The sequence below is a fragment of the Hoplias malabaricus genome, chromosome 15 (genome assembly GCF_029633855.1).
Source record: "Hoplias malabaricus isolate fHopMal1 chromosome 15, fHopMal1.hap1, whole genome shotgun sequence".
Taxonomy (NCBI): Eukaryota; Metazoa; Chordata; class Actinopteri; order Characiformes; family Erythrinidae; genus Hoplias; species Hoplias malabaricus.
The window spans coordinates 28,254,995-28,275,121 of NC_089814.1; the positions used below are offsets into that span (position 1 = coordinate 28,254,995).

General features: G+C 37.1%; 1 protein-coding gene across 2 annotated transcripts; it reads right to left on the reverse strand.

Annotated features, from left to right (window-relative positions):
* Positions 1 to 2,272: 2,272 nt before the first annotated feature.
* On the reverse strand, positions 2,273 to 16,662 carry vdac1 (voltage-dependent anion channel 1). Of its 2 annotated transcripts, none has more exons than XM_066645477.1 (9): positions 16,531 to 16,662; positions 13,757 to 13,826; positions 11,229 to 11,278; positions 9,788 to 9,940; positions 9,126 to 9,178; positions 8,730 to 8,957; positions 5,647 to 5,797; positions 5,387 to 5,444; positions 2,273 to 3,213 (listed from the first exon to the last, which is right to left on the reverse strand). In XM_066645477.1, exons 2-9 carry the CDS (start codon positions 13,821 to 13,823, stop codon positions 3,122 to 3,124), a joined length of 852 nt encoding a protein of 283 aa, XP_066501574.1. In that variant the 5' UTR covers positions 13,824 to 13,826; positions 16,531 to 16,662; the 3' UTR covers positions 2,273 to 3,121. The 2 variants fall into 2 exon arrangements, with proteins under 2 accessions (XP_066501574.1, XP_066501575.1); XM_066645478.1 differs by having other exon boundaries at positions 16,543 to 16,611.
* Between the last annotated feature and the right edge of the window lie 3,465 nt (positions 16,663 to 20,127).

Consider the following 20,127-nt stretch of genomic DNA (forward strand, 5'->3'; position numbering starts at 1 on the left):
AACTGTATCGGCCCACACTCGGGCCGAATCACGCATGCCGGTGTTGTGGCCGATTCAGTTCCCTGTCCAGTTCATGTTTCTTGAGTCTGCGAGAACGCGCATTCAAGAAATCACCCTGCCCGAGTGCTACATCTACGGAGCCGGAACACAACAAAAAGTACTAAATAACGGATAACACAATCCGCTTTGGAAAAAAAAGATTTATGCAGACGTTTCTTAATTTATCTCATTCATTGTCTGCAACCGCTTATCCAGTTCAGGGTCAAGGTGGGTCCAGAGCCTACCTGGAATCATTGGGCGCAAGGCAAGAATACACCCTGGAGGGGGCGCCAGTCCTTCACAGGGCAACACACTCACTCACACATTCACACCTACGGACACTTTTGAGTTGCCAGTCGACCCACCAACGTGTGTTTTTTGGACTGTGGGAGGAAACTGGAGCCCCCGGAGGAAACCCACGCGGACACGAGGAGAACACACCAACTCCTCACAGACAGTCACCTGGAGCGGGATTCGAACCCACAACCTCCAGGCCCCTGGAGCTGTGTGACTGCGATTTGTGTGTTTTATTAAGTACAATAAAGACATTTAATGGAGACAGTGAAATACGATTTTAATATTTTTAAAATGTTAATTGAGTGAATGAAACATTTATGCACGACTATGTAATAGGCATTTACTCAGGGATTATTATCATTAAAATAAAATAACACAAACAAACAAAAAGGAGGCTGGGTTTTAGTCAGGTGAAATGGTTTGTCCAGATCTGTTCCCCTGTAATAATCACCTTAAAGTAGCCTTTTGTGATCTAGTACTGATGTGAGTGAGACATTTAGTCATTATTAATTAATAATACACTGTTATTCATGTAAGTGATATAAAAACACAGATTTCTGTAGGCGGAACACTTTTAGACAGGATAAAAACACATCTGTCCAAATCTGTTCCACATTAAAATAACCTTTTGTGATCTAGTACTGATGTGTGTGAGACATTTAGTCATTATTTATTAATAAAGCACAGGGATTAATGTAAGTGAATATAAAAACACAGATTTCTGTAGGGGGAACACTTTTAGACAGGATAAAAACATCTGTCCAGATCTGTTCCTCTGTCATAAACACCTTAAAGTAATCTTTTGTGATCTAGTACTGATGTGAGTGAGCCATTTAGTCATTATTAATTAATAGAGCACAGGGATTAATGTAAGTGAATATAAAAACACAGATTTCTGTAGGGGGAACACTTTTAGACAGGTAAAAAAACATTTGTCCAGATCTGTTCCCCTGTCATAAACACCTTAAAGTAATCTTTTGTGATCTAGTACTGATGTGAGTGAGCCATTTAGGTATTAATTAATAATACACTGTTATTCATGTAAGATGTCTAAAAGTGCTCCCCCTACAGAAATCTGTGTTTTTATATCACTTACATGAATAACAGTGTATTATTAATGAATAATAACTAAATGTCTCACTCACATCAGTACTAGATCACAAAAGATTACTTTAAGGTGATTTTGACAGGGGAACAGATCTGGACAGACTATTTCACCTGACTAAAATCCAGCCTCCTTTTTGTTTGTTTGTTTTATTTTATTTTAATGATAATAATCCCTGAGTAAATGCCTATTACATAGTCGTGCATAAATGTTTCATTCACTCAATTAACAGTCATCTTTTTTTTCAAAGCGGATTGTGTTATCCGTTATTTAGTACTTTTTGTTGTGTTTCAGCTTCCGTAGATGTAGCACTCGGTCGCGCGCAGGGTGATTTCTTGAATGCGCGTTCTCGCAGACTCAAGAAACATGAACTGGACGGGGAACTGAATCGGCCACCTATTTTAACTGTTGCATAATGCGTAATTATACATTACGTATTTCAATTGTAATATACTGTTAAAGTGATTTCTCACTTTTGTTTTGTAGGAATTACAATATTTAAAATAAATTCCAGTGGAGTGTGGAAGCAAAAGACGTATACGTGTATGCAGAGTTGAGATGACATTGAAAATATGCTCAAAGACAAAAGGAAGGTTTTGCTGGAGAAAAAGTTTGGGAACCACTGCATTAGGTGATAGCATTCTGTGAATGTTTTGTGGTTATATTTGAATACATTATTAGATAAAGGGGGGAAATGCATTTAAATATTACAAGCCCCATTTTGGCAGTAATATTTAATCTGCTTTTAAACTCTTATTTAAGTTTTTGGATGGAATGACTCAAAGCAACAGCTGTTGTGTTTTGCAGTGTGTTTACTGAAGTGATGAGAAACACACTATGGTGCGCAGTGAATACAGCTCCCTGTTTAAACCACCTTTTATTAAACTTAGAGGAGTTACAATACTGCCAAGTACATAGTGTTTTAAACCTACTGCAAAATCGGAACACTATATTCCCTATTAAAATGTACAGTGTTTGTTCCAAGAACTGTTGAAGGTTGGCCAGTGAAGAGGATGAATTTTCCATCTTTTAATTCCAGGGAAACTTCATTAGATTGTGATGTAAATCTTACAGAATGCAGGGGAAAACAATGGCAAAACAATATTTTGCTATATGTAACCAAAATATATATTCATGTCCAGTTTTCACACAGACACATAACAGAAAATACAATGGATTCAGGTTTGGTGCACAGCAGCCGCAAAGGTGAAGGGCAACACACCAGTCACAATGAGAAACCAGGTAACGTTCCCACAGGGTTTGATTTCTAAAATTTCCTTTCACAGATATAGCCTCAAAGCAGCAAAGGAATGATCTCCAATAGTAGTGTTTATTACTGTATTTTTCAGTGTATTTCTCAAAAAATATTAATTTTCTGCCTCAGCATTGTAACAATTGTTTAATCAGATGACTAGTTAAATGAAATTTCAAGTTTTCACAAACAATTATTTCTGCTTTCAACTTTGTAAGACCAACCCCACACAGTATTTGTCCCTTTCTTGAAAAGGTGAGGCATGAATTCCAATAATTTACTTTAAGACGTCCTTTAAACCTGGTTCAGTTGTGAGTGATTTGACAATGCAGAAGTTCTTCTTAACTGGCACACATTAAAAGAAACACAAGGTGTTTAAGGGTAACTATTCATATATTTTCTTTCAGGATTGCAGCAATCCTCCTTTTCTATGCTTCAAACTCAAGGCCAAGTCCCAGCTTGTGTCCACCAGCATTAATATTCTTCCCATCCAGAAGAGCGGAGAGGGTCAGCTTAACGCCTATGTAAAAAACAAATATATATAAATAAAAAGAAATTTAAAAAGTAACAAATAAATATATATAATAAAATAGAGGGGGGCAAAGTTCGTGAACAAACTTTGAATTTGGCTTGGTCACGTATTGGTAGCATTCTTCCAACATTATATTCTGCTTAATAGCTATGAGAGTAAATTTGTATAATAAACCCAATATTACCTTTAAAATACCACCAGCTTAAAAAGACTGCCAATATATTTTGACTGTTGCCTTAATAAACATTCCACCTTAAAAATGCCTATTTTATTTAGACTTGCACCTAAAATAAATTACCGCTTCAAATAAACCTTAAAAATTAAAAATGTTCCACCTTTAAAAAAAAAATCCACATATAAAAAAACCTGCCATTTAATTAAGGTTTCAACCTTAAGTAAATGACCATTTCATAGAAACAGACATATAAAAAGAAAAAAAAAAAAACATTAAAAAGCCTCCCATTATATTTTGCTGGCTGCCTTTAAAAAAAAAAAAATACACATAAAAAAAAAAAAATAAATAAATAAAAATCAGCCATTTTATTTAGACTTCCACCTTAAGTGACCACTTCATCAAAATGGTCACATTAAAATAAAAAGCACCTTAAAAAGTCTCCCATTATATTTTGACAGCCACCTTAAAAATTCTACATTAAGTAAATGACCGCGCCAAATAAACGAACACCTTAAAAAACGTCCCACATTAAAAAACTCCCATTATATTTAGACTACCTCGATCAATAAACTTCTGCCGGAATTTCTCATTCCACCTTAAAAATTCATACACAAAAAATTTATACACAGCTTCCTTAACTCTGTGCCTTATGCTATGCATTATACTCTGTGAGGTGTGGGCTATCTTATTCTCAAAGGGCCGGTGTGGCTTCTGAATTTTAGCTTATTCAGGCCAGAGCACACCTGATTTCATTCCTTTAATTAGTTGGTGTCAGTGAAACACCTGATCATATGACATCAGCAGCCACACCAGCCCTTTGCAGATAAGATTGCTCACCCCTGCTCTGTGTTTGAGTCTGTGTGTATTGTCTATGAGTGTCTGTGTGAGAGTGGCAGTTAAATGTCAGTGTCCTGGAAAGTTCTGCAATACATTTCCTATGAGGGGACCATGTCCTGTTTGAACAAGCGCTGTAAAAAAAAATTGTACCCCACATAGCGAACCCACATTGTATGAGAAAGAACAGTTTTGTGATTGATTTGGTGTCAGAACTGTTCAGACTAAGCAAGAATTTTTTTAAGAAACCTTACCACTCAAAGAGCCATTTGGACCCATTTCACACAGTAAAGAAAACACTGGGAGCCACAAAACCCTTTTGAAATTTTAAATGAAATAATGTGCATAACAGGGTTTTTTTTTGCCTTTGTGCTATGTATAAACAAACTATACTGTGTTACATTTATGAAATGAAAATGAAATAACAGTTCTGCATGCAACAAAACATTTTTAACTCCGAAAAAAAGACGTTGTGTTGACGGTTAAGTAAAATACTCAATGTCTATTTGAGTCCTTGCAGTAATGGAAAAAAACACTGAACATAAATTATCCACTGTCAGCAAACAAAAATGCTGTCCTCTTTCTGCGTGCCGTCATTATTTTACTGGCGCCGTCAGCTGTCAAAAAGTTCAAGAAACCGTACACTGGCGGGTGTCGCACATTGGTCGTGACGTGTATTAAGAGCAACAAAAATATTTTAAATATTAAAATATTTTAGATGTTACAAGATCGCCATAATCTTCATAGAATTACATTTTGAAAATGAACGCACTAAAATAAAATACATTTTAAGTAAATACTCATTTATTATCTTCAAAAGCTGAGCCGCATCAGAGGGATCAAAGAGCCGCATGCGGGTTGCCGACCCCTGGTATAGGATCTATGATCCTGCGAAGTGTTGTGGTTCTAGCTCGAAAAACTGTAGGAGGAGTAGCATTTTATATTTTGAGCACAGAATAAGACTAAAAAGAAAATCTGGCTTTGACAAGTTTTATATTATATTATGCATATGATGTTATGCTCATAGGTTCATGTTCAATGAAACCTACTTTTAAAAACAAAAACATGCTGGATACTTGTGTAAACCTTTCTATATATGTTTGTATATGCACTGGCTGTGTAACCTTAAACCTTAAATATTTCTGTACTTACCTGGCTTCAGGGTCTGAGTGTATCCCAGACCAACAAGGCTAGAGTTGTTTACTTTGGCCTATAACACAGATGGAAAATAGTACACAAAGGTTATTTAGATGCAAATACAAAAAAGCAAACTTAATACTAACTAAGCTCTCACATGGGATCAAAAACACTCTTCAAGAGTGAAGTTAATCTGGGTCACATTAAAAGTCCAGACAGTTGGAAGGTCAAAGCACAGCCAATGAGAAGGCTTAATGACTGCACAGACAACATACCGAAAAAGAGGCATCTGCATCAATCTGATACTTTGCAGCAATGCCAAAGCGGGTGTTGCTGTTGCCAGCGGTCCAAGCCAGGTTGACTGCTGTCTCCAAATTATCATTCACTTTCTGGTAGATGGATCCACCAAATTCAGTTCCATCATTCCTGTTGGTTTGGGGGGGAGGGAAAGGGGGGGGGGTTATATATCAATTTATGTTATAAAAATTTAAATATATTCTTTCATTATATGAAAAGGAGAAAAAAGTAACTATCCTATTCACTCAACAAATATAAAATTGTTTTATTTGGTTGCCTTAGCAGGAGAAAACTTTATGGTACTTTATGGTGGCTGCAAAGCCCCTGACAAATCCAATTCAACTGAGTGTGAATAAAAATAACCTGTCATTCAGACCAAGCCGACCAGACATCATGCTTAACAATGGAGGGAGTTATGCTAACATCATTAAAAGTAGTTACAGTTTAAAAAGGTAGCGCACTGTGGCTGCTACAACCATTTTCATAAATGTTAGCAGATGAGCATGTGATGTAATTGCTAAGAAATAGGCACACCAATTCTACTGTCATACATGAATCTGCATTAGAGACCATAAGAATAAAACTGACTGATATCAAGGTCAACTACTTGGTAGTGCTAGGCAGTACAATGTTTCTTAATCCTTTTCCAAATACATTTCCAATAGTGTGACTACTTGTGGCCCAGTTAGTGTATACACATACGAGTGCTCAAAATTAAATTCTACTTGGTTTTAGGATATTCTACCTGATGGCAAAATGAAGTTACTTCATTTATCCTGATTCTAGTGTTACTCCCTTGTCTCCTGGAACTGGCCTGAACTGTTCCTTTTGATGGGCTGCTCCATGATTTCATGCTGGTGGATGACAGGTAGCTGAATGAGATTTCAAATTTGCATTTCCCAATTTCACAGCAACCTTTCTGGCACAGATTTTGTGTATTGTCTTGTCTATATTGCCTCAGCTACACCAACAGGCTACATTTTATTTAGGAAACTCCTTTTAAATTGCAGGGTGGAGGCATACTGCAATTTATATGAATTATCTTTGGGATTATCCAGAATCCAGTGTACAAATTCTCATTGTTTTAAAGTTTTTTTCTTAAATATGAATGATCAAGCTACAAATAAGAATTATTCTCTAATCACAATTTGTATGCCACAAGAACCATTCTCCAATTTCCTGCAGTTCCTGGCTGTCTATCAGTTTCAGTATAACATAAAGATAAAGTGTATAAATGTTGAAGCTTTTAATATTATACAAAATGGGTGGATGTGTTCATTTTAATATTCATCTTTATAAACACAGCATCCAGTGAGAAAAATATTTGTATCTATTTTCTTATCTTGCTTTGTGTACTGGTGTGCAGTCCTATTGAAGGGCTATCCCCAAACTGTCCCCACAAAGTCGGGAGCATGAGAAAATTGTCCAAAATTAAGAGTTACATTCACTGGAATTAAGGGGCAGAGTCCAACTCCTAAAAACAGGACTGCATGTCAAATGTCTTCATTCACCCCATGTACTGCACATTGTAGGTGTGACATAAAATGTTTCTGCATGCAAAACCTGCACTGTATGTCTGATAATTGAACAGCTTATATTCAGCTACAAGCTTCATGTCTTACTACCATTTAGTGTATTTGTGTACACTCTTAGTTTTATAACCTGTGAAGTGCACTATGTAGGGAATAGGGAACTATTGGGAAGGAGCCTGAGCTCCTCCATCTACTGACTGTCACAGTTAGGCTCCGTTTTTACATGGGACACGTGACACAAACTGATCATTGTTTTGGACCTATACTTTTGTAATTTTTACACCTAATGATAAATGTGTTTTGAAAGAAACAATATAAAAATTTATCTCCCAGTTTTGGTTTGAATTGTGTGTTTATGAGTAATGAGCTATGAAATATCCTAACATGAGCAGCAAATTTATTGTTCACTACTCTAGACAGAAGTATAATGGGTAAATTATGTTTACCTACCTTTATAAAAAATCGGAAAGCAAATATAATACAAAAAACATGTTTATGGGAAGGTTAATTTTTTTAAAACAATAAAATCAATCTTATATGAACAATCTTAATTTGTAAATTCACTTGAAATTTGTTTAACTGAAAAAGCTTTTATGTTTTTATAGGAGCTTAGGCCCAGACAACACCATAACTGCAGTTTTGCATGTTTTCTACTTGCCTAACAGAGTTTCGGGAGATATTTCTTGATTCACTGGTAGAGTTTGTTTAATGACAGGAGTTTTCCAAAGTCCACACAAGCTCCTGTGGCTGTACGTAGCACAGTACAGTTCCTTAATGCAGTGCAATGCCTTGAAAATCACCAGGTTCAATAAAAGATCCAGGTTTCTGGCCTAGCCCTATACACATTAAATTTCTCCATATTTTCACAATATTACATACTATATATGCTAAACTCCAAATATATATATATATATATATATATATATATATATATATATATATATATATATATATATATATATGTGTGTGTAACTGTTTGTAAACTCTCAATGTTTTGCACATAGTGTTGGGTACAACCTTACATTGCTTGCAACCTTTGTTGCTTTAATAGTCACCTTCTTACAGTGGAATACATAACTTCTTTGGCACTGTCCCAACTTATTTGAGTGGGTTACAGGAAAAAAAATTAAATGTTTTTATATTTAAAAATAAAAATTGATTGATCAACCAAAACATTTGGAACATTTTCCATTTCTTAATAAAATTCTATTATTTTATAAATTCATATGTACCAAAAGTTTAAATAGCCCTTTTTCCATTTAAAAGTACAGTATTTGCATAATATTTTCAACATGTGGCATTACTGTTTTACTTGTGCCTCTGGTCTGTTCGAATTAGTCATAAATTATGATGTTAATTTTTCCATTTTGACCACATTTAGCCATGTAAATCAAATGGAGCCAAATCCAGTTCAAGTAGATTCTGCTGACCAATGTCAGGTTCTGAGACTGAGGAACCTTAGATAAAAATTTGGAAGTAGATATAACTAAGGTTGAGAAAAGAGGGGAAAGAAAGCTAAGAAAACTTACACATTTGTGTGGAGCTGAAATTCATCTGTTTTGTATCCAACAGCAAAGTTGCTCTGGGTGACTCTGTTCTTTCCTGCTTCAAATGTCATCTGGTAGCCAGCAAGCCAACCCTCATAGCCTACCACTACAGCACCATGTACAGCAGTGCCATTTATATCATAATCTACATCACATCCAAGATTAATGTGCTCCCGCTTGTATCCAGTCTTTATCTTGCCACTTTTTTTCCTGTGCAAATAAATCAAGACACTGTAACTCCAAAAGTCAAACAAATGTGAAAAATCTAAAATGCTGTTGCAATGAAATTTTGTGAAAAATACTCTGAAACCACAGCTATACAAAATGTCACATTGTCTGTTCCACAAACTACTGTTCCACACAACAGAAGAAACTTACCCTGTGTTTGGAGAAAAGGAAGAATCAAATGTCAGCTTAAGTCCTTTGGCCAGCTAGAGACAGTAGAGACAACAAACAGTTCATATAAGTAAGTAAGACCTGAATGTCTGAACTTAGAAAAACAAATAACATCATACAATAAACAAACCTTAAACAACCCATAAACAGAAAGACTCATTGGAAGAGCACAAGTACAACATACATCACAAAGGTAAGGCCAATACCACCAGACTAACATTTATAAGCTGCTGACATCTTGCTCTTAAATTAACGTCACCCTAAAATTACTTAGACCATGTTTTCAGTTCCTTCATCACACTAAATGTATTTGATCTGCACAGACACATCAAGACAAATTATTCATCCAAGAATTGCTTGTCTAGTCTGAGGTAAAGGTAGTTAAAATGTAAAAGAACAAAACTGTTTAAATAAAAATTGTCTTACCAATTAAAAATATTCTATATGTTTAATGATCTAGTTGCTTTTTGTATACACTTGCCCTATAGCTCTTTTAAACTTTAAATACATTTAAATATAGAAGAAAACATTGTGTATCAAACATGACTTTGCATGCAAGGGTTTTCCTTTATATCACAATAAGAAAATTTTTAAAAGGGAATGTATCTTTTCACTTCAATTTGTGAAACATTGGGTCCTCTTACCTGGTCCTCCAGGGTAATTTCAGTACCAAGCGTGTTGTCAGTGTTCCACTTCTCAGTGAAGGTCAACCCATGTTCAGCCCATCTGTACTTGGTCTCCAACGTCCCTGAAACCTTGGTGGTCTCTGTGTTGGCAGAGCCTGTGCTTTTAAACTCCTATTGTCAAGACCAAAACAGACAAAAGCATTATGGTCAAAACACCAAGTCTGTGAACTCATTATGAAAAGGGATAATGCCCTATAAACCCAATGACCTGATATGATACAATTTCATTGTGTTAATTTTTTAATTAACCATCTAATGTTTGGAATACATGGTACACATCAACAGCTGTTCAGTGGCAGCCATATTTAGAGACTGTTCACTAGTCCAAAATGCGGCCCACTGTAAGATTAATTGGCACTTTTGTTTTCTTTCACCTGACGGTGGCAGCAGTGCGCAAATGTATAGGATATTGCAATACTGTGTTAATGAACTAAGCTAAACTTAAACACCATTCATTTCTCTAGGCCAGCAAATTAATTCTCCGAACGGCATTTGGCAATGCCTGCAGCAAAAGAAACCTCAAGGTTGACAGTGAGAACCAGCAATTTCTAGAGAGATCGAAGTACCTGCAGTAAAATGTTGGATTTTACACTCTTTTGATATCATGCTGCAGTTAATGCTCTAAAATGAAATTCAGCAGTTAATAAATACAAATGTATTCATATTTTGAAAACACTGTTGTAAATCATTTATGAATAATATATTTAGAAAGAGAGAATTAAGAATTTTGGTTTTTTTCTGTTCAGCCCCTTTTGAAAAATGTTCAGACACCCTAGACCAGGGGTGGGCAATCTTATCCGCAAAGGGCCGGTGTGGCTGCTGGATTTAAGTCCATTCAGGCTCAAGCACACCTGATTTCACTCCTTTAATTAGTTGGCTTGAGTAAAACAAATGATCATGTGACTTCCTGGTTGGTTGGAACAAAAACCAGCAGCCACACCGGCCCTTTGCGGATAAGATTGCCCACCCCTGCCCTAGACACTCTAGCGCAAGTTTGAATTTATTTTTTATTTTTTTAACACTTTATAGGATACAAATATCAACTTTATCCAAGTCATTCTGTTCACTTAAGTGTGTGTCTCAAGCATATCTTAAAATATCTTTGCAGTATTTTTTTTTTTTACATATATTACCATTAAATTAACAGGAGTAATCCAGTTGACTAAGCCTGATAGATCATGATGAAAACTGTTGTTCGTCAGGCACATTCCTATTCATTCTAACTGGCTCCAAACGAATTAAGTTCATATTTTTTACAAAGAATCCACACTCAATCAGAAATGTAACATTTCTTAATAATCTTTTTCCAATACTGTCTAACATCACAGCAAATTGCATCTAAAAGGTTACAAAAAAGATCCATGCTTTCTACACTAACTGCAAACTGTTGTCTCCTTACCAGTCCATTTTCTGACTTTGTCTTCAAATCCAACTTGATAAGACCAAAGCCTTTATTAGAAAAAAAGAAATAAACTAGTTTCAAAAAAGTTACAGTATATTCATACAGTTGCAGAGTACAGTTGCCTATTACTATTTTAAAATAACAGTTTACACAGCTTTAAATTGCAATGAACAAAAGCATAAAGCAAATTTCTCTTTAATTAAGTTTGTCTGCATTTAATGAGAGCGTCCTTACAATTTGTACTATTTAATTGAAAGCATTAGTATTCCAGAATGAAGGGGGGACAAAAGATTAGGCCAATAATAAGTTGCATCAGTGTGCTTGTGCGACCATCACTGCAAAGTTAATTCTACAAACAGAGTATAATTTTCACATTGCAATGTATATACATGGGTGGCGCAGCAGGTAGTGTCGCAGTCACACAGCTCCAGGAGCCTGGAGGTTGTGGGTTCGATTCCCACTCCGGCTGACTGTCTGTGAGGAGTTTGGTGTGTTTTCCCCGTGTCCGCGTGGGTTTCCTCTGGGTGCTCCGGTTTCCTCCCACAGTCCAAAAACACACGTTGGTAGGTGGATTGGCAACTCAAAAGTGTCCGTGTGTGTGTGTGTGTGTCTGTCTGTGTTGCCCTGTGAAGGACTGGCGCCCCCTCCAGGGTGTATTCCCGCCTTACGCCCAATGATTCCAGGTAGGCTCTGGACCCACCCTGACCCTGAACTGGATAAGCAGTTACAGATAATGAATGAATGAAAGTATATACATTAACCTGCATTAAGATAAAAATGATTTTAGCTTCAACTAAATTCATTCCCTTCGTGTACACACTGTACATGCATCCTAACATGTATGTTTTTGTTTTGTAGACAGTGACAATACATACACATACCATATTGCCAAATAATTCACTTCCAAATAATTTAATTAAGGTGTTCAAATAAGGTGTATAAAACCAAGCACCTAGACATGCAGACTGCTTCTAAAAACATTAGTGAAATATAAGATCACTCTCAAAAGTCAGTGAATTCCAGCGTGGTACGGTGATTAGATGTCACCTGTGCAACAAGTCCAGTCGTGCAATTAATGCAGTCCGTGCTACTAAATATTCAACAGCTACTAAACAGTCAACTATCTTTGATATTATAAGAAAGTATAAGAGATTGGAAACAACAGCAACTCAGTCACGAAATAGTAGGCCACATAAAATGACAGTGATGTCAGCGGATGCTGAGGAGCATAGTGCACAGAAGTCTTTCTGCAGAGTCAATTGCTACAGACCCGCAAGCTTCATGCATGTGGACTCTAGAGCAGTGGAGACATGTTCTCTGGAGTGACAAATCAGGCTTCTCCATCTCGCAATCCAGTGGATGAGTCTGAGTTTGGCGGTTGCAAAGAGAACAGTACTTGTCTGACTGCATTGTGCCAAGTGTAAAGTTTGGTGAAGTGGGGTTGTTTTTAGGAGTTGGAGTTGGCCCCTTAGTTCCAGTAAAAGGAACCATTAATGCTTCAGCATACCAAGAGATTTTGGACAATTTCACGTTGCCAACTTTGCGGGAACACTTTGGGTATGGCCCTTTTCTGTTCCAACAAGAGTGTACACCAGTGCACAAACAAGGTCCATAAAGACATGGATGAGCATGTTTGTGCAGGCCAGTCAAGTACTTCCCAACCAGAGTCCTGACCTCAACCCAAAAGAAGACTTTAAGGATGGATTAGTGTGGAGACTGTGAGCTAGGCCTTCTTGTCCAACATCAGTGTCTGACTTCACAAAAGCACTTCTGGGAGAATGCTCAAAAATTCCCAAAAACACACTCCATAACACTAGTGGAAACATTCCCAGAGGAAATGAAGTTTTTATAGCTTCAAAGTGTGGGCCAACTTCATATTAAACCTTATGGATTAAAAATAGTACATCACTCAATTTGATATGCAAGCAATGCCAGACAAACAAGTAATTTTGGCAATATATTGTGGGTGTGCGTTTTATAATATATATACACACACAAACAAATAATGCACACATATAATAAATATATAATAAAATAAAATGTAATCAAAAACTTAATTTATTTCAGTTATTCAATAAAAAAACTTAAAAAATTATATAGATTTATTACAAACAATGTTGATGATTATGACTTACAGCCAATGAAAACCCAAAAGTCATTATCTCAGAAAATTTGAATAATCAACACAAAACACCTGCAAAGGTTTCCTAAGCCTTTAAAGTGGGATATCCACAGCCTTGAAAGGATGGTCAGAAAAAGGCCATTCAAAAATTTCGGGGAGATTCACGAGGAGTGGACTGCTGCTGGAGTCAGTGCTTCAAAAGCCACCACACAGACGTATCCAGGACATGGGCTACAACTGTTGCATTCCTTGTGTCTAGCCACTCATGACTCAGAGACAACGCTAGAAGTGTCTTACCTGGGCCATGGAGAAAAAGGACTGGACTGTTGCTCAGCTGTCCAATGCCTTGTTTCCATTTGACAACTGAACATTTTCCAAATAAATTAATCATCTGAATTCCTACCGTATCCCTTGGTGAAGACATCCTTAGCGGACTTTCCCAGGTCAGCGTATGTTGGGGGAACAGCCATTATCTGCAAGATGTAACAGAAAATACATCATTTTGTTCCATAGCACTGCATATAGATCTGAAAAGGCCCTCAGACAATGTTGACATAGCAGCCCTGTTGAACCTGCAATTTCATACAGCAGTAAAGTTGACTTGCAGTTAGAAATTCAAATTTCTATCGGCTGTAGCACCTTAATGCAGTCACGTACATCCACATACACTGATGCATTTTGCTGTTCCTGATTTGTGAATTCTCATGTCACTTTTCATGCCATAATCTGCCTATATTACACACCAGCATTTATTTTTCTAAAGCTTATAACTTCAAAAGTATAGCATTCAGATGAATGAAACCAGGTTCAAACTAATCAGGCTGATTTCTTATTTTGTCTGTCTGAGGCTTGTATACACCGAGCAGAAAGTAAACATGATTTTTTTTACTTTGGCATGTGATGCTCAATACAAATTACATCTGAAATCCATGAAACTTTGATTAAGCAGTGCTCAATTTTTGAAAACTTCCACAAACACAATTTGGGGTGTTTTAATATGTTTTACACTTCTACTCATGCTGTCATGTGTCACAATACCATACTTCAACATTTAGGGCAAATATTGTGCATTAATTTCATATCTGGCCATGTATTGAGATTAAAGCTGACACAAAGCTTCTGTCAGACCTTTATTTAAAATTGTGGCACAAAAAGTATTGGTTGAAGGGTTTGACTATGAGATAGCTAACAAGAGAAAGCATAAGTTAAACCTAGACAGAGAGAGATACTTTGACAGAGAGTAACCTAGATAAAAGAGACAGGAATGTAAGCTAAATAAAGACCTAGAAAGCTTGACCAAAACAGATAATTAGACAGAAACCTAGAAAGGCTGACTCAAACAGAAACATGAATGGTAGATGCTAACTGAGACTCAGGACAGGACTTATAAACGATAACACAGACAAGGAACACCTGGGAGGGGAAACGAGGGCAGGACCACAAAGAAGACACAGGTGGAGACACTGAAGAAAATGCGGAGCTAAGGACCAAGGTGGGGCTAAGGCTGAGACAAGGGAGAAAACACAAAATAATAACAGCCATGTGCTAGGAGCAAACAAGGAAACAAGGGAGACAAGACAGCAGGAAAGCACAAGATAGGGCCAGAGTGTGACAGTTTGAATGATTTATATGGTTGTATAAACATTTCTATGTGTAGTAACAGGTTTTGGGGCAAATGCAGAGCATTAGTTCATATTGCTTTCATAACTGGTCATGTATTGAGTTAACTGCTCAATGAGACAAACTCATTTTCCTGATTTGTGAAATATTTCACAAATATGCTTGGGTCTGTTAGACCAAAGTTGACTGTTGACTGTGAAATGCCATTTACACTAACAATGGAATTAAATTCACTTAAGGCGAGCTGTGTGTCGTCTGAGTTTCCCCGCGGCTGTGTGTACATGAGGTCAGACCATGTGCAGCCCATGCTTGCAAACAATGTTTTGAATCATTGATTTGAATTTTCCCTGGATTCGAAAACCGATTCACTAAACGAGTCGACTCTACACTCAACCCATCCTATAAGTTACTCAAAGCGTCCAAACACCACACATGGCACATAATTCAAGAATTATCAGTTTTTATAACACCAAACGATGACTCGGTTCGTTTATTTAGCTTTAATTCCCAACGGGAGCGCGCGTTATATACATTTATATTTGATTTTTTTTTAAATAAGCAATTACAAACTAAGCAACACGGGAATGCGTGTGTTGTACTGATTTCTCTTACACCTAGATGCTATATAATCCATCTATTTTGAAACTTTTACGTATACGATTAATGTCGATGTTTAATATAAACCCATAAAAATCGTAGAAATGCCAAATAACGTTGTTAAGGACGTCAAGGTTAACCCATCTTGCAATGGAAACAAGGAAATGTAGCCTGAAAGTAAGTACATGCGACACAAATGCAACTACATTAATTGTATTACACTACACGTTAGACTTGCCTTTCGGGTTTAGTTTATGGACTACACTTGAAGATGATGCAATCGAGGCGTGAAGTACAGAATTAACTATGTTAAATATTCGAATCTCTAATGGATCCTTTCTCCCAATTTAAATCGCAGGGTGTCACTTGATTTTCACATGTCTAACGTATAAAACATGGATACCTAATATATTTTTGACACAAGCGATCCGGGGTTTCTTATGCGAGTTGCATGTTGTAAATACGAGTAGCGTTAAAATAAGACGTCACAGCGAAGGCGCTCGTGCAAAGAAGCACGAACCTGGTCCCAATTGTCCTTACTGTTACTCACCTACTTAGCTCAAACGCTAGCTAGCTGCCTAGCTAAAGACACAATTCAAACCAACCTTGTGACATTATTATACACGCTTTAATATTTTAAACAAGGCAGCGTATACTGCAAGCTACAGCATAGCAAATTCAACTCAGTGATGTCTCCATTTTTTCTGACCACCGAAACCATCACATCGCCAAAAGCCAAGAATTCCCTGGCAGGAGACTAGGCCGTAAGCTAACACTAACTGCCGGATCTCCCTGGCTGCAGTGCAGCATGTTCAACATCACACCACCACCATCACTTACATCCGCATCTACGCGCCTCAGCTACAGCATCTCGCCGAGATAAAACGTTGCAGTACATAGTCACAACAATTCTTTGTCAGTGCTATAAAAGCACCATAACACCGAGAAATGTCAAGTTACCTTAGCAACTACCTTTCAGCTCAGTCTGGTAAGACTTCTCCGTCGACTGGATACAAGAAGGAGCTTAGAGGGTACGTTACGATACTTACGTACGAGAGCATGCAACAGCACGACGCCTCTTGCGCTACTTGTGCAGCGCGTGCGCAATTGGTGTGTCTCAGATAGTATGGAACGCCGTTGGATTCTAAACGTGTTGGAAACGTGTTAACACGTAGTGTATAATTTCGTGTTAACACGCTAAGGTATTTACGTTTTAACGCGTTAAGTTTGTGTATTTCGTGAATCATGATGCCACCTACTGGTGTATGGCGTTATTGCTGAAACAACATAAACCCCTAACTTACCAAATAACTGAAAAATTCCAGTGTTTAATGTTCTGAACAATGTTTTTTATGAGATTTTGTATAAAAATTATACATATATAAATATATATATAAATATAATACACTATATTGTTGAATGTTTAAAAGCACACACACACACACACACACACATATATATATATATATATATATATATATATATATATATATATATATATATATATTATATTTTGAAGGAGATTTAACCTCTCACGTTTTTAATGTATATATAGAGGTAGATATACATTAAATAAATAATAATTAAATAAAAAATTAGTCACTTAATGTATCTTTAAATATATTATACATGTTTACAGGAAGAGGAGGATCTGGAAAGTTAATTTCTCTATGGGTTTTTATTGACACTGTATTGTTTAGCAGTATGCTGTTAAAAGAATGCACATAATTTATCAATGTAAATGAATTACGCCTCAGTATATGTGATATGAGAATAGTGATGCTTGTTTGATATAAAATTATAAAAAGCTTTAGAACATGTTGTGAAGTTATTTAATAATATGCATGTTTACAGATTTTAAGGTATTAAACACCATCTTTTATTGAGTCTTTTATTGTGAAAAATAAACTTCCAGTTGCCATGGGGATCCGCTTACTAGTATTGCTGTCTTCACACTGCTTACATAGGACTCAATGTAGCCATAGGTCAGCACTTAGCTCACTGTGTTATTCAGATGAAACATAGGGACTACATTCACAAAGGATTTATGTTTTGTGTCAGCTACAGTGTGTGATGTAAATAATATCATGAATATGTAAGTACACCCGGATTTGAGGCCTCCCATGGGCGAAACCTTAAGAAGCGTGTAAACGTGTCATTTTTGGTCATGTTATTATGACAAAATTTTATGTGTTAAAATGCAAATTTTTAATAACGTGTTTACGCGCATCTGTTCACATGTTAAGAGTCCAACGGCGTTCCATACAGATAGGCGCTGTGTCCAATCATGTACTACACACTAATTAATCTTTAGTATTAACCCACCACACCCATTAACAGGAAGTAATGAAGTATTGCTATGACAACGTCCGTTTTTTTTTTTTGACAGGAAACTTTTTTTTTTTTATTGACAGGAAAATAGACACAGTGCACATTATAAGAAGCATATAGGAAAAAATAATGGAATACACAATACAAAGATAATAAAATTAAAATCTAAATGTATTTAGATTAAAATACATACAGGATTGTTTTTAATAGTTTTTTTTTCAAGGAGGGCTGTATCAGTTTAATATAATGTTCCATTTCTTTTTCAGAAGCAACAAAACTGGGTCTTTTACCCGAAAATGTACATTTATGCATATAAAACTTGGCCATTAATAGTATAAGATTTATTATTTATCAGTGGCAGATGCTGGTCTTTCAAGGAGGGGAACCTCTTTTTTAGCCTACATCATAAAATGTGTCGGTTTATTTATACGTAAATTCTACCCTCCGTTCCTTTTTAAGAAAATGCTCTTTGACCCTGTCGTACCAACAAGGTGTCTTTTCCAGGGACTTGACTAGCGTCCTCTCAATGGCCAGCAGAGCTCGGCTGCTTAAACGGCCTTGGCCCATGTGAAGTGTGTCCGTCTGTGCTCCCACGGATCTTTACACCAAAGGATCGCTGATTCGCTCATTTTGCTGTCAATCAAAAAGGGATTCAGCCTCAGACAGATCATCCAATCATCATGCAGAAGCTGAGCGTCCGGGCCAGCCGAGGCCAGCCCACTGCCCCATAGACCCCCAGAGATGCTGAGTGTCCGATGGGCGGGACAAAGCCCAGCATTTATCCAATGACTCGTCTCGTTTCGCTGCACTTCACTGCTTCGCTATTGAACTCTGTGGACGCTCAGCATCCTCACTGTTTAAATCACTGTGAAACTGCGGGAATGATTGAGAGGAAAGCCGCGTCTTAACAGTGATAAAGCTGATTCTGAACAAATGTTGAGCTCGTTGTAGTGCATATTTATTTAATGACGTACACACAACAGTATATATTTGATCACTTATTTTTTTACATTTTAGGGGAAGCTTCCCTTGCAGTCTTAGAGCAATCGCCACTGTTATTTATGCTGCATAAAAGCAGCCTTGGCCTAATGGTTAGAGGAGAGGGGTTAGTCCCGGGAAGGTTCCCAAAAGGCACGATTATGTTGTGACAACCTATTTTTTGATGCCCACAACGTTGTTGTCTTGGTTTTCACTATGATGTCACAACATTGAAATGTAATTCCTAAAAAAGGTTGTGACAAAGTTGTCTGACAACTTTCTGGGAGACTGTGACAACGTTGTGTGTTGGCTGGGTTGCCAGATCGATCCCCAGGGCCAGCAGTAACATTCATGGCTGAAGTTCCCTTGAGCAAGGAACTGAAACCCCAAATGCTCCCCAGCCACTGGGGATGGCTGTGCGACGCTCTGGGTATGTGTTCACAGCCCCTAGAGCACTAGTGTGTGTGTGTCTGTATTTACTGCCACAGATGGGTTAAATACAGAAGACACATTCTATTGTAAGTTCTACAATGACAAATAATTCCTTCAGCGAGGGGGAGACGCCAGCATGGTTATTTCACCGGCTCCTTCAATTCAAGCTTGAGCAGTCACTCGGTATATGAGTCGACTCCTCCTGAAGGCACTGAGAAACTCTGGCATGTTCGTGCTGGAGCCGGCTACTCTATTTCTCAGCCGCCTCCAAAACATACCCCACCGGATCTCTGGGGCCTGTACGGAACTGCGTCTGGCGAATAGCATACCTGGCAAAGGAATTGTCTGTGTTAGCTGACTTAAAAGTTACGTTTACTATATTTCATGCAGATTAATAGTATTAAAATAATCAGAAAGTACTCTGTTGAAAAGTTTTCAGTTATAAAACGGATGCAATTGAGATATGTTTTTGGCCAAGCCAAATATGGCCAAAACATTTGTAAATATCAAACTAGTGATCATATCAGTAAATATGTTTATACATATTGATGACTTCACCCAGTTTTATTCTTTGTCATGTTTTTTTCAGGGTCATGTCTCAGTCAAATTATGGACAGAGACCCTAAAGCCATACCAATTCAGTAAATGTGGTGGATTTCACTGTCCTCTATATATGACACCCAAAGTAAAATTTGATACACATCAGGTCAACTGGCCACCTTCAGTCCACCAGTCTTGGGTGGTTTTTCATAGACATGAGTAAATTTTAGTCACACAATTACATATTTAAAAATGTAACGTACAAAAATAAGATTC

Bases quoted from the DNA above. Each gene is read 5' to 3' on its own strand.
- vdac1 (XM_066645477.1), bottom strand. From the start codon at position 13,823: ATGGCTGTTCCCCCAACATACGCTGACCTGGGAAAGTCCGCTAAGGAT. The intron at 9,941-11,228 runs GTAAGGAGACAA...TCTTGACAATAG, and splicing joins CAAAGTCAGAAAATGGACTG to GAGTTTAAAAGCACAGGCTC. The intron at 5,445-5,646 runs GTATGTTGTCTG...TCTGTGTTATAG, and splicing joins ATGCAGATGCCTCTTTTTCG to GCCAAAGTAAACAACTCTAG.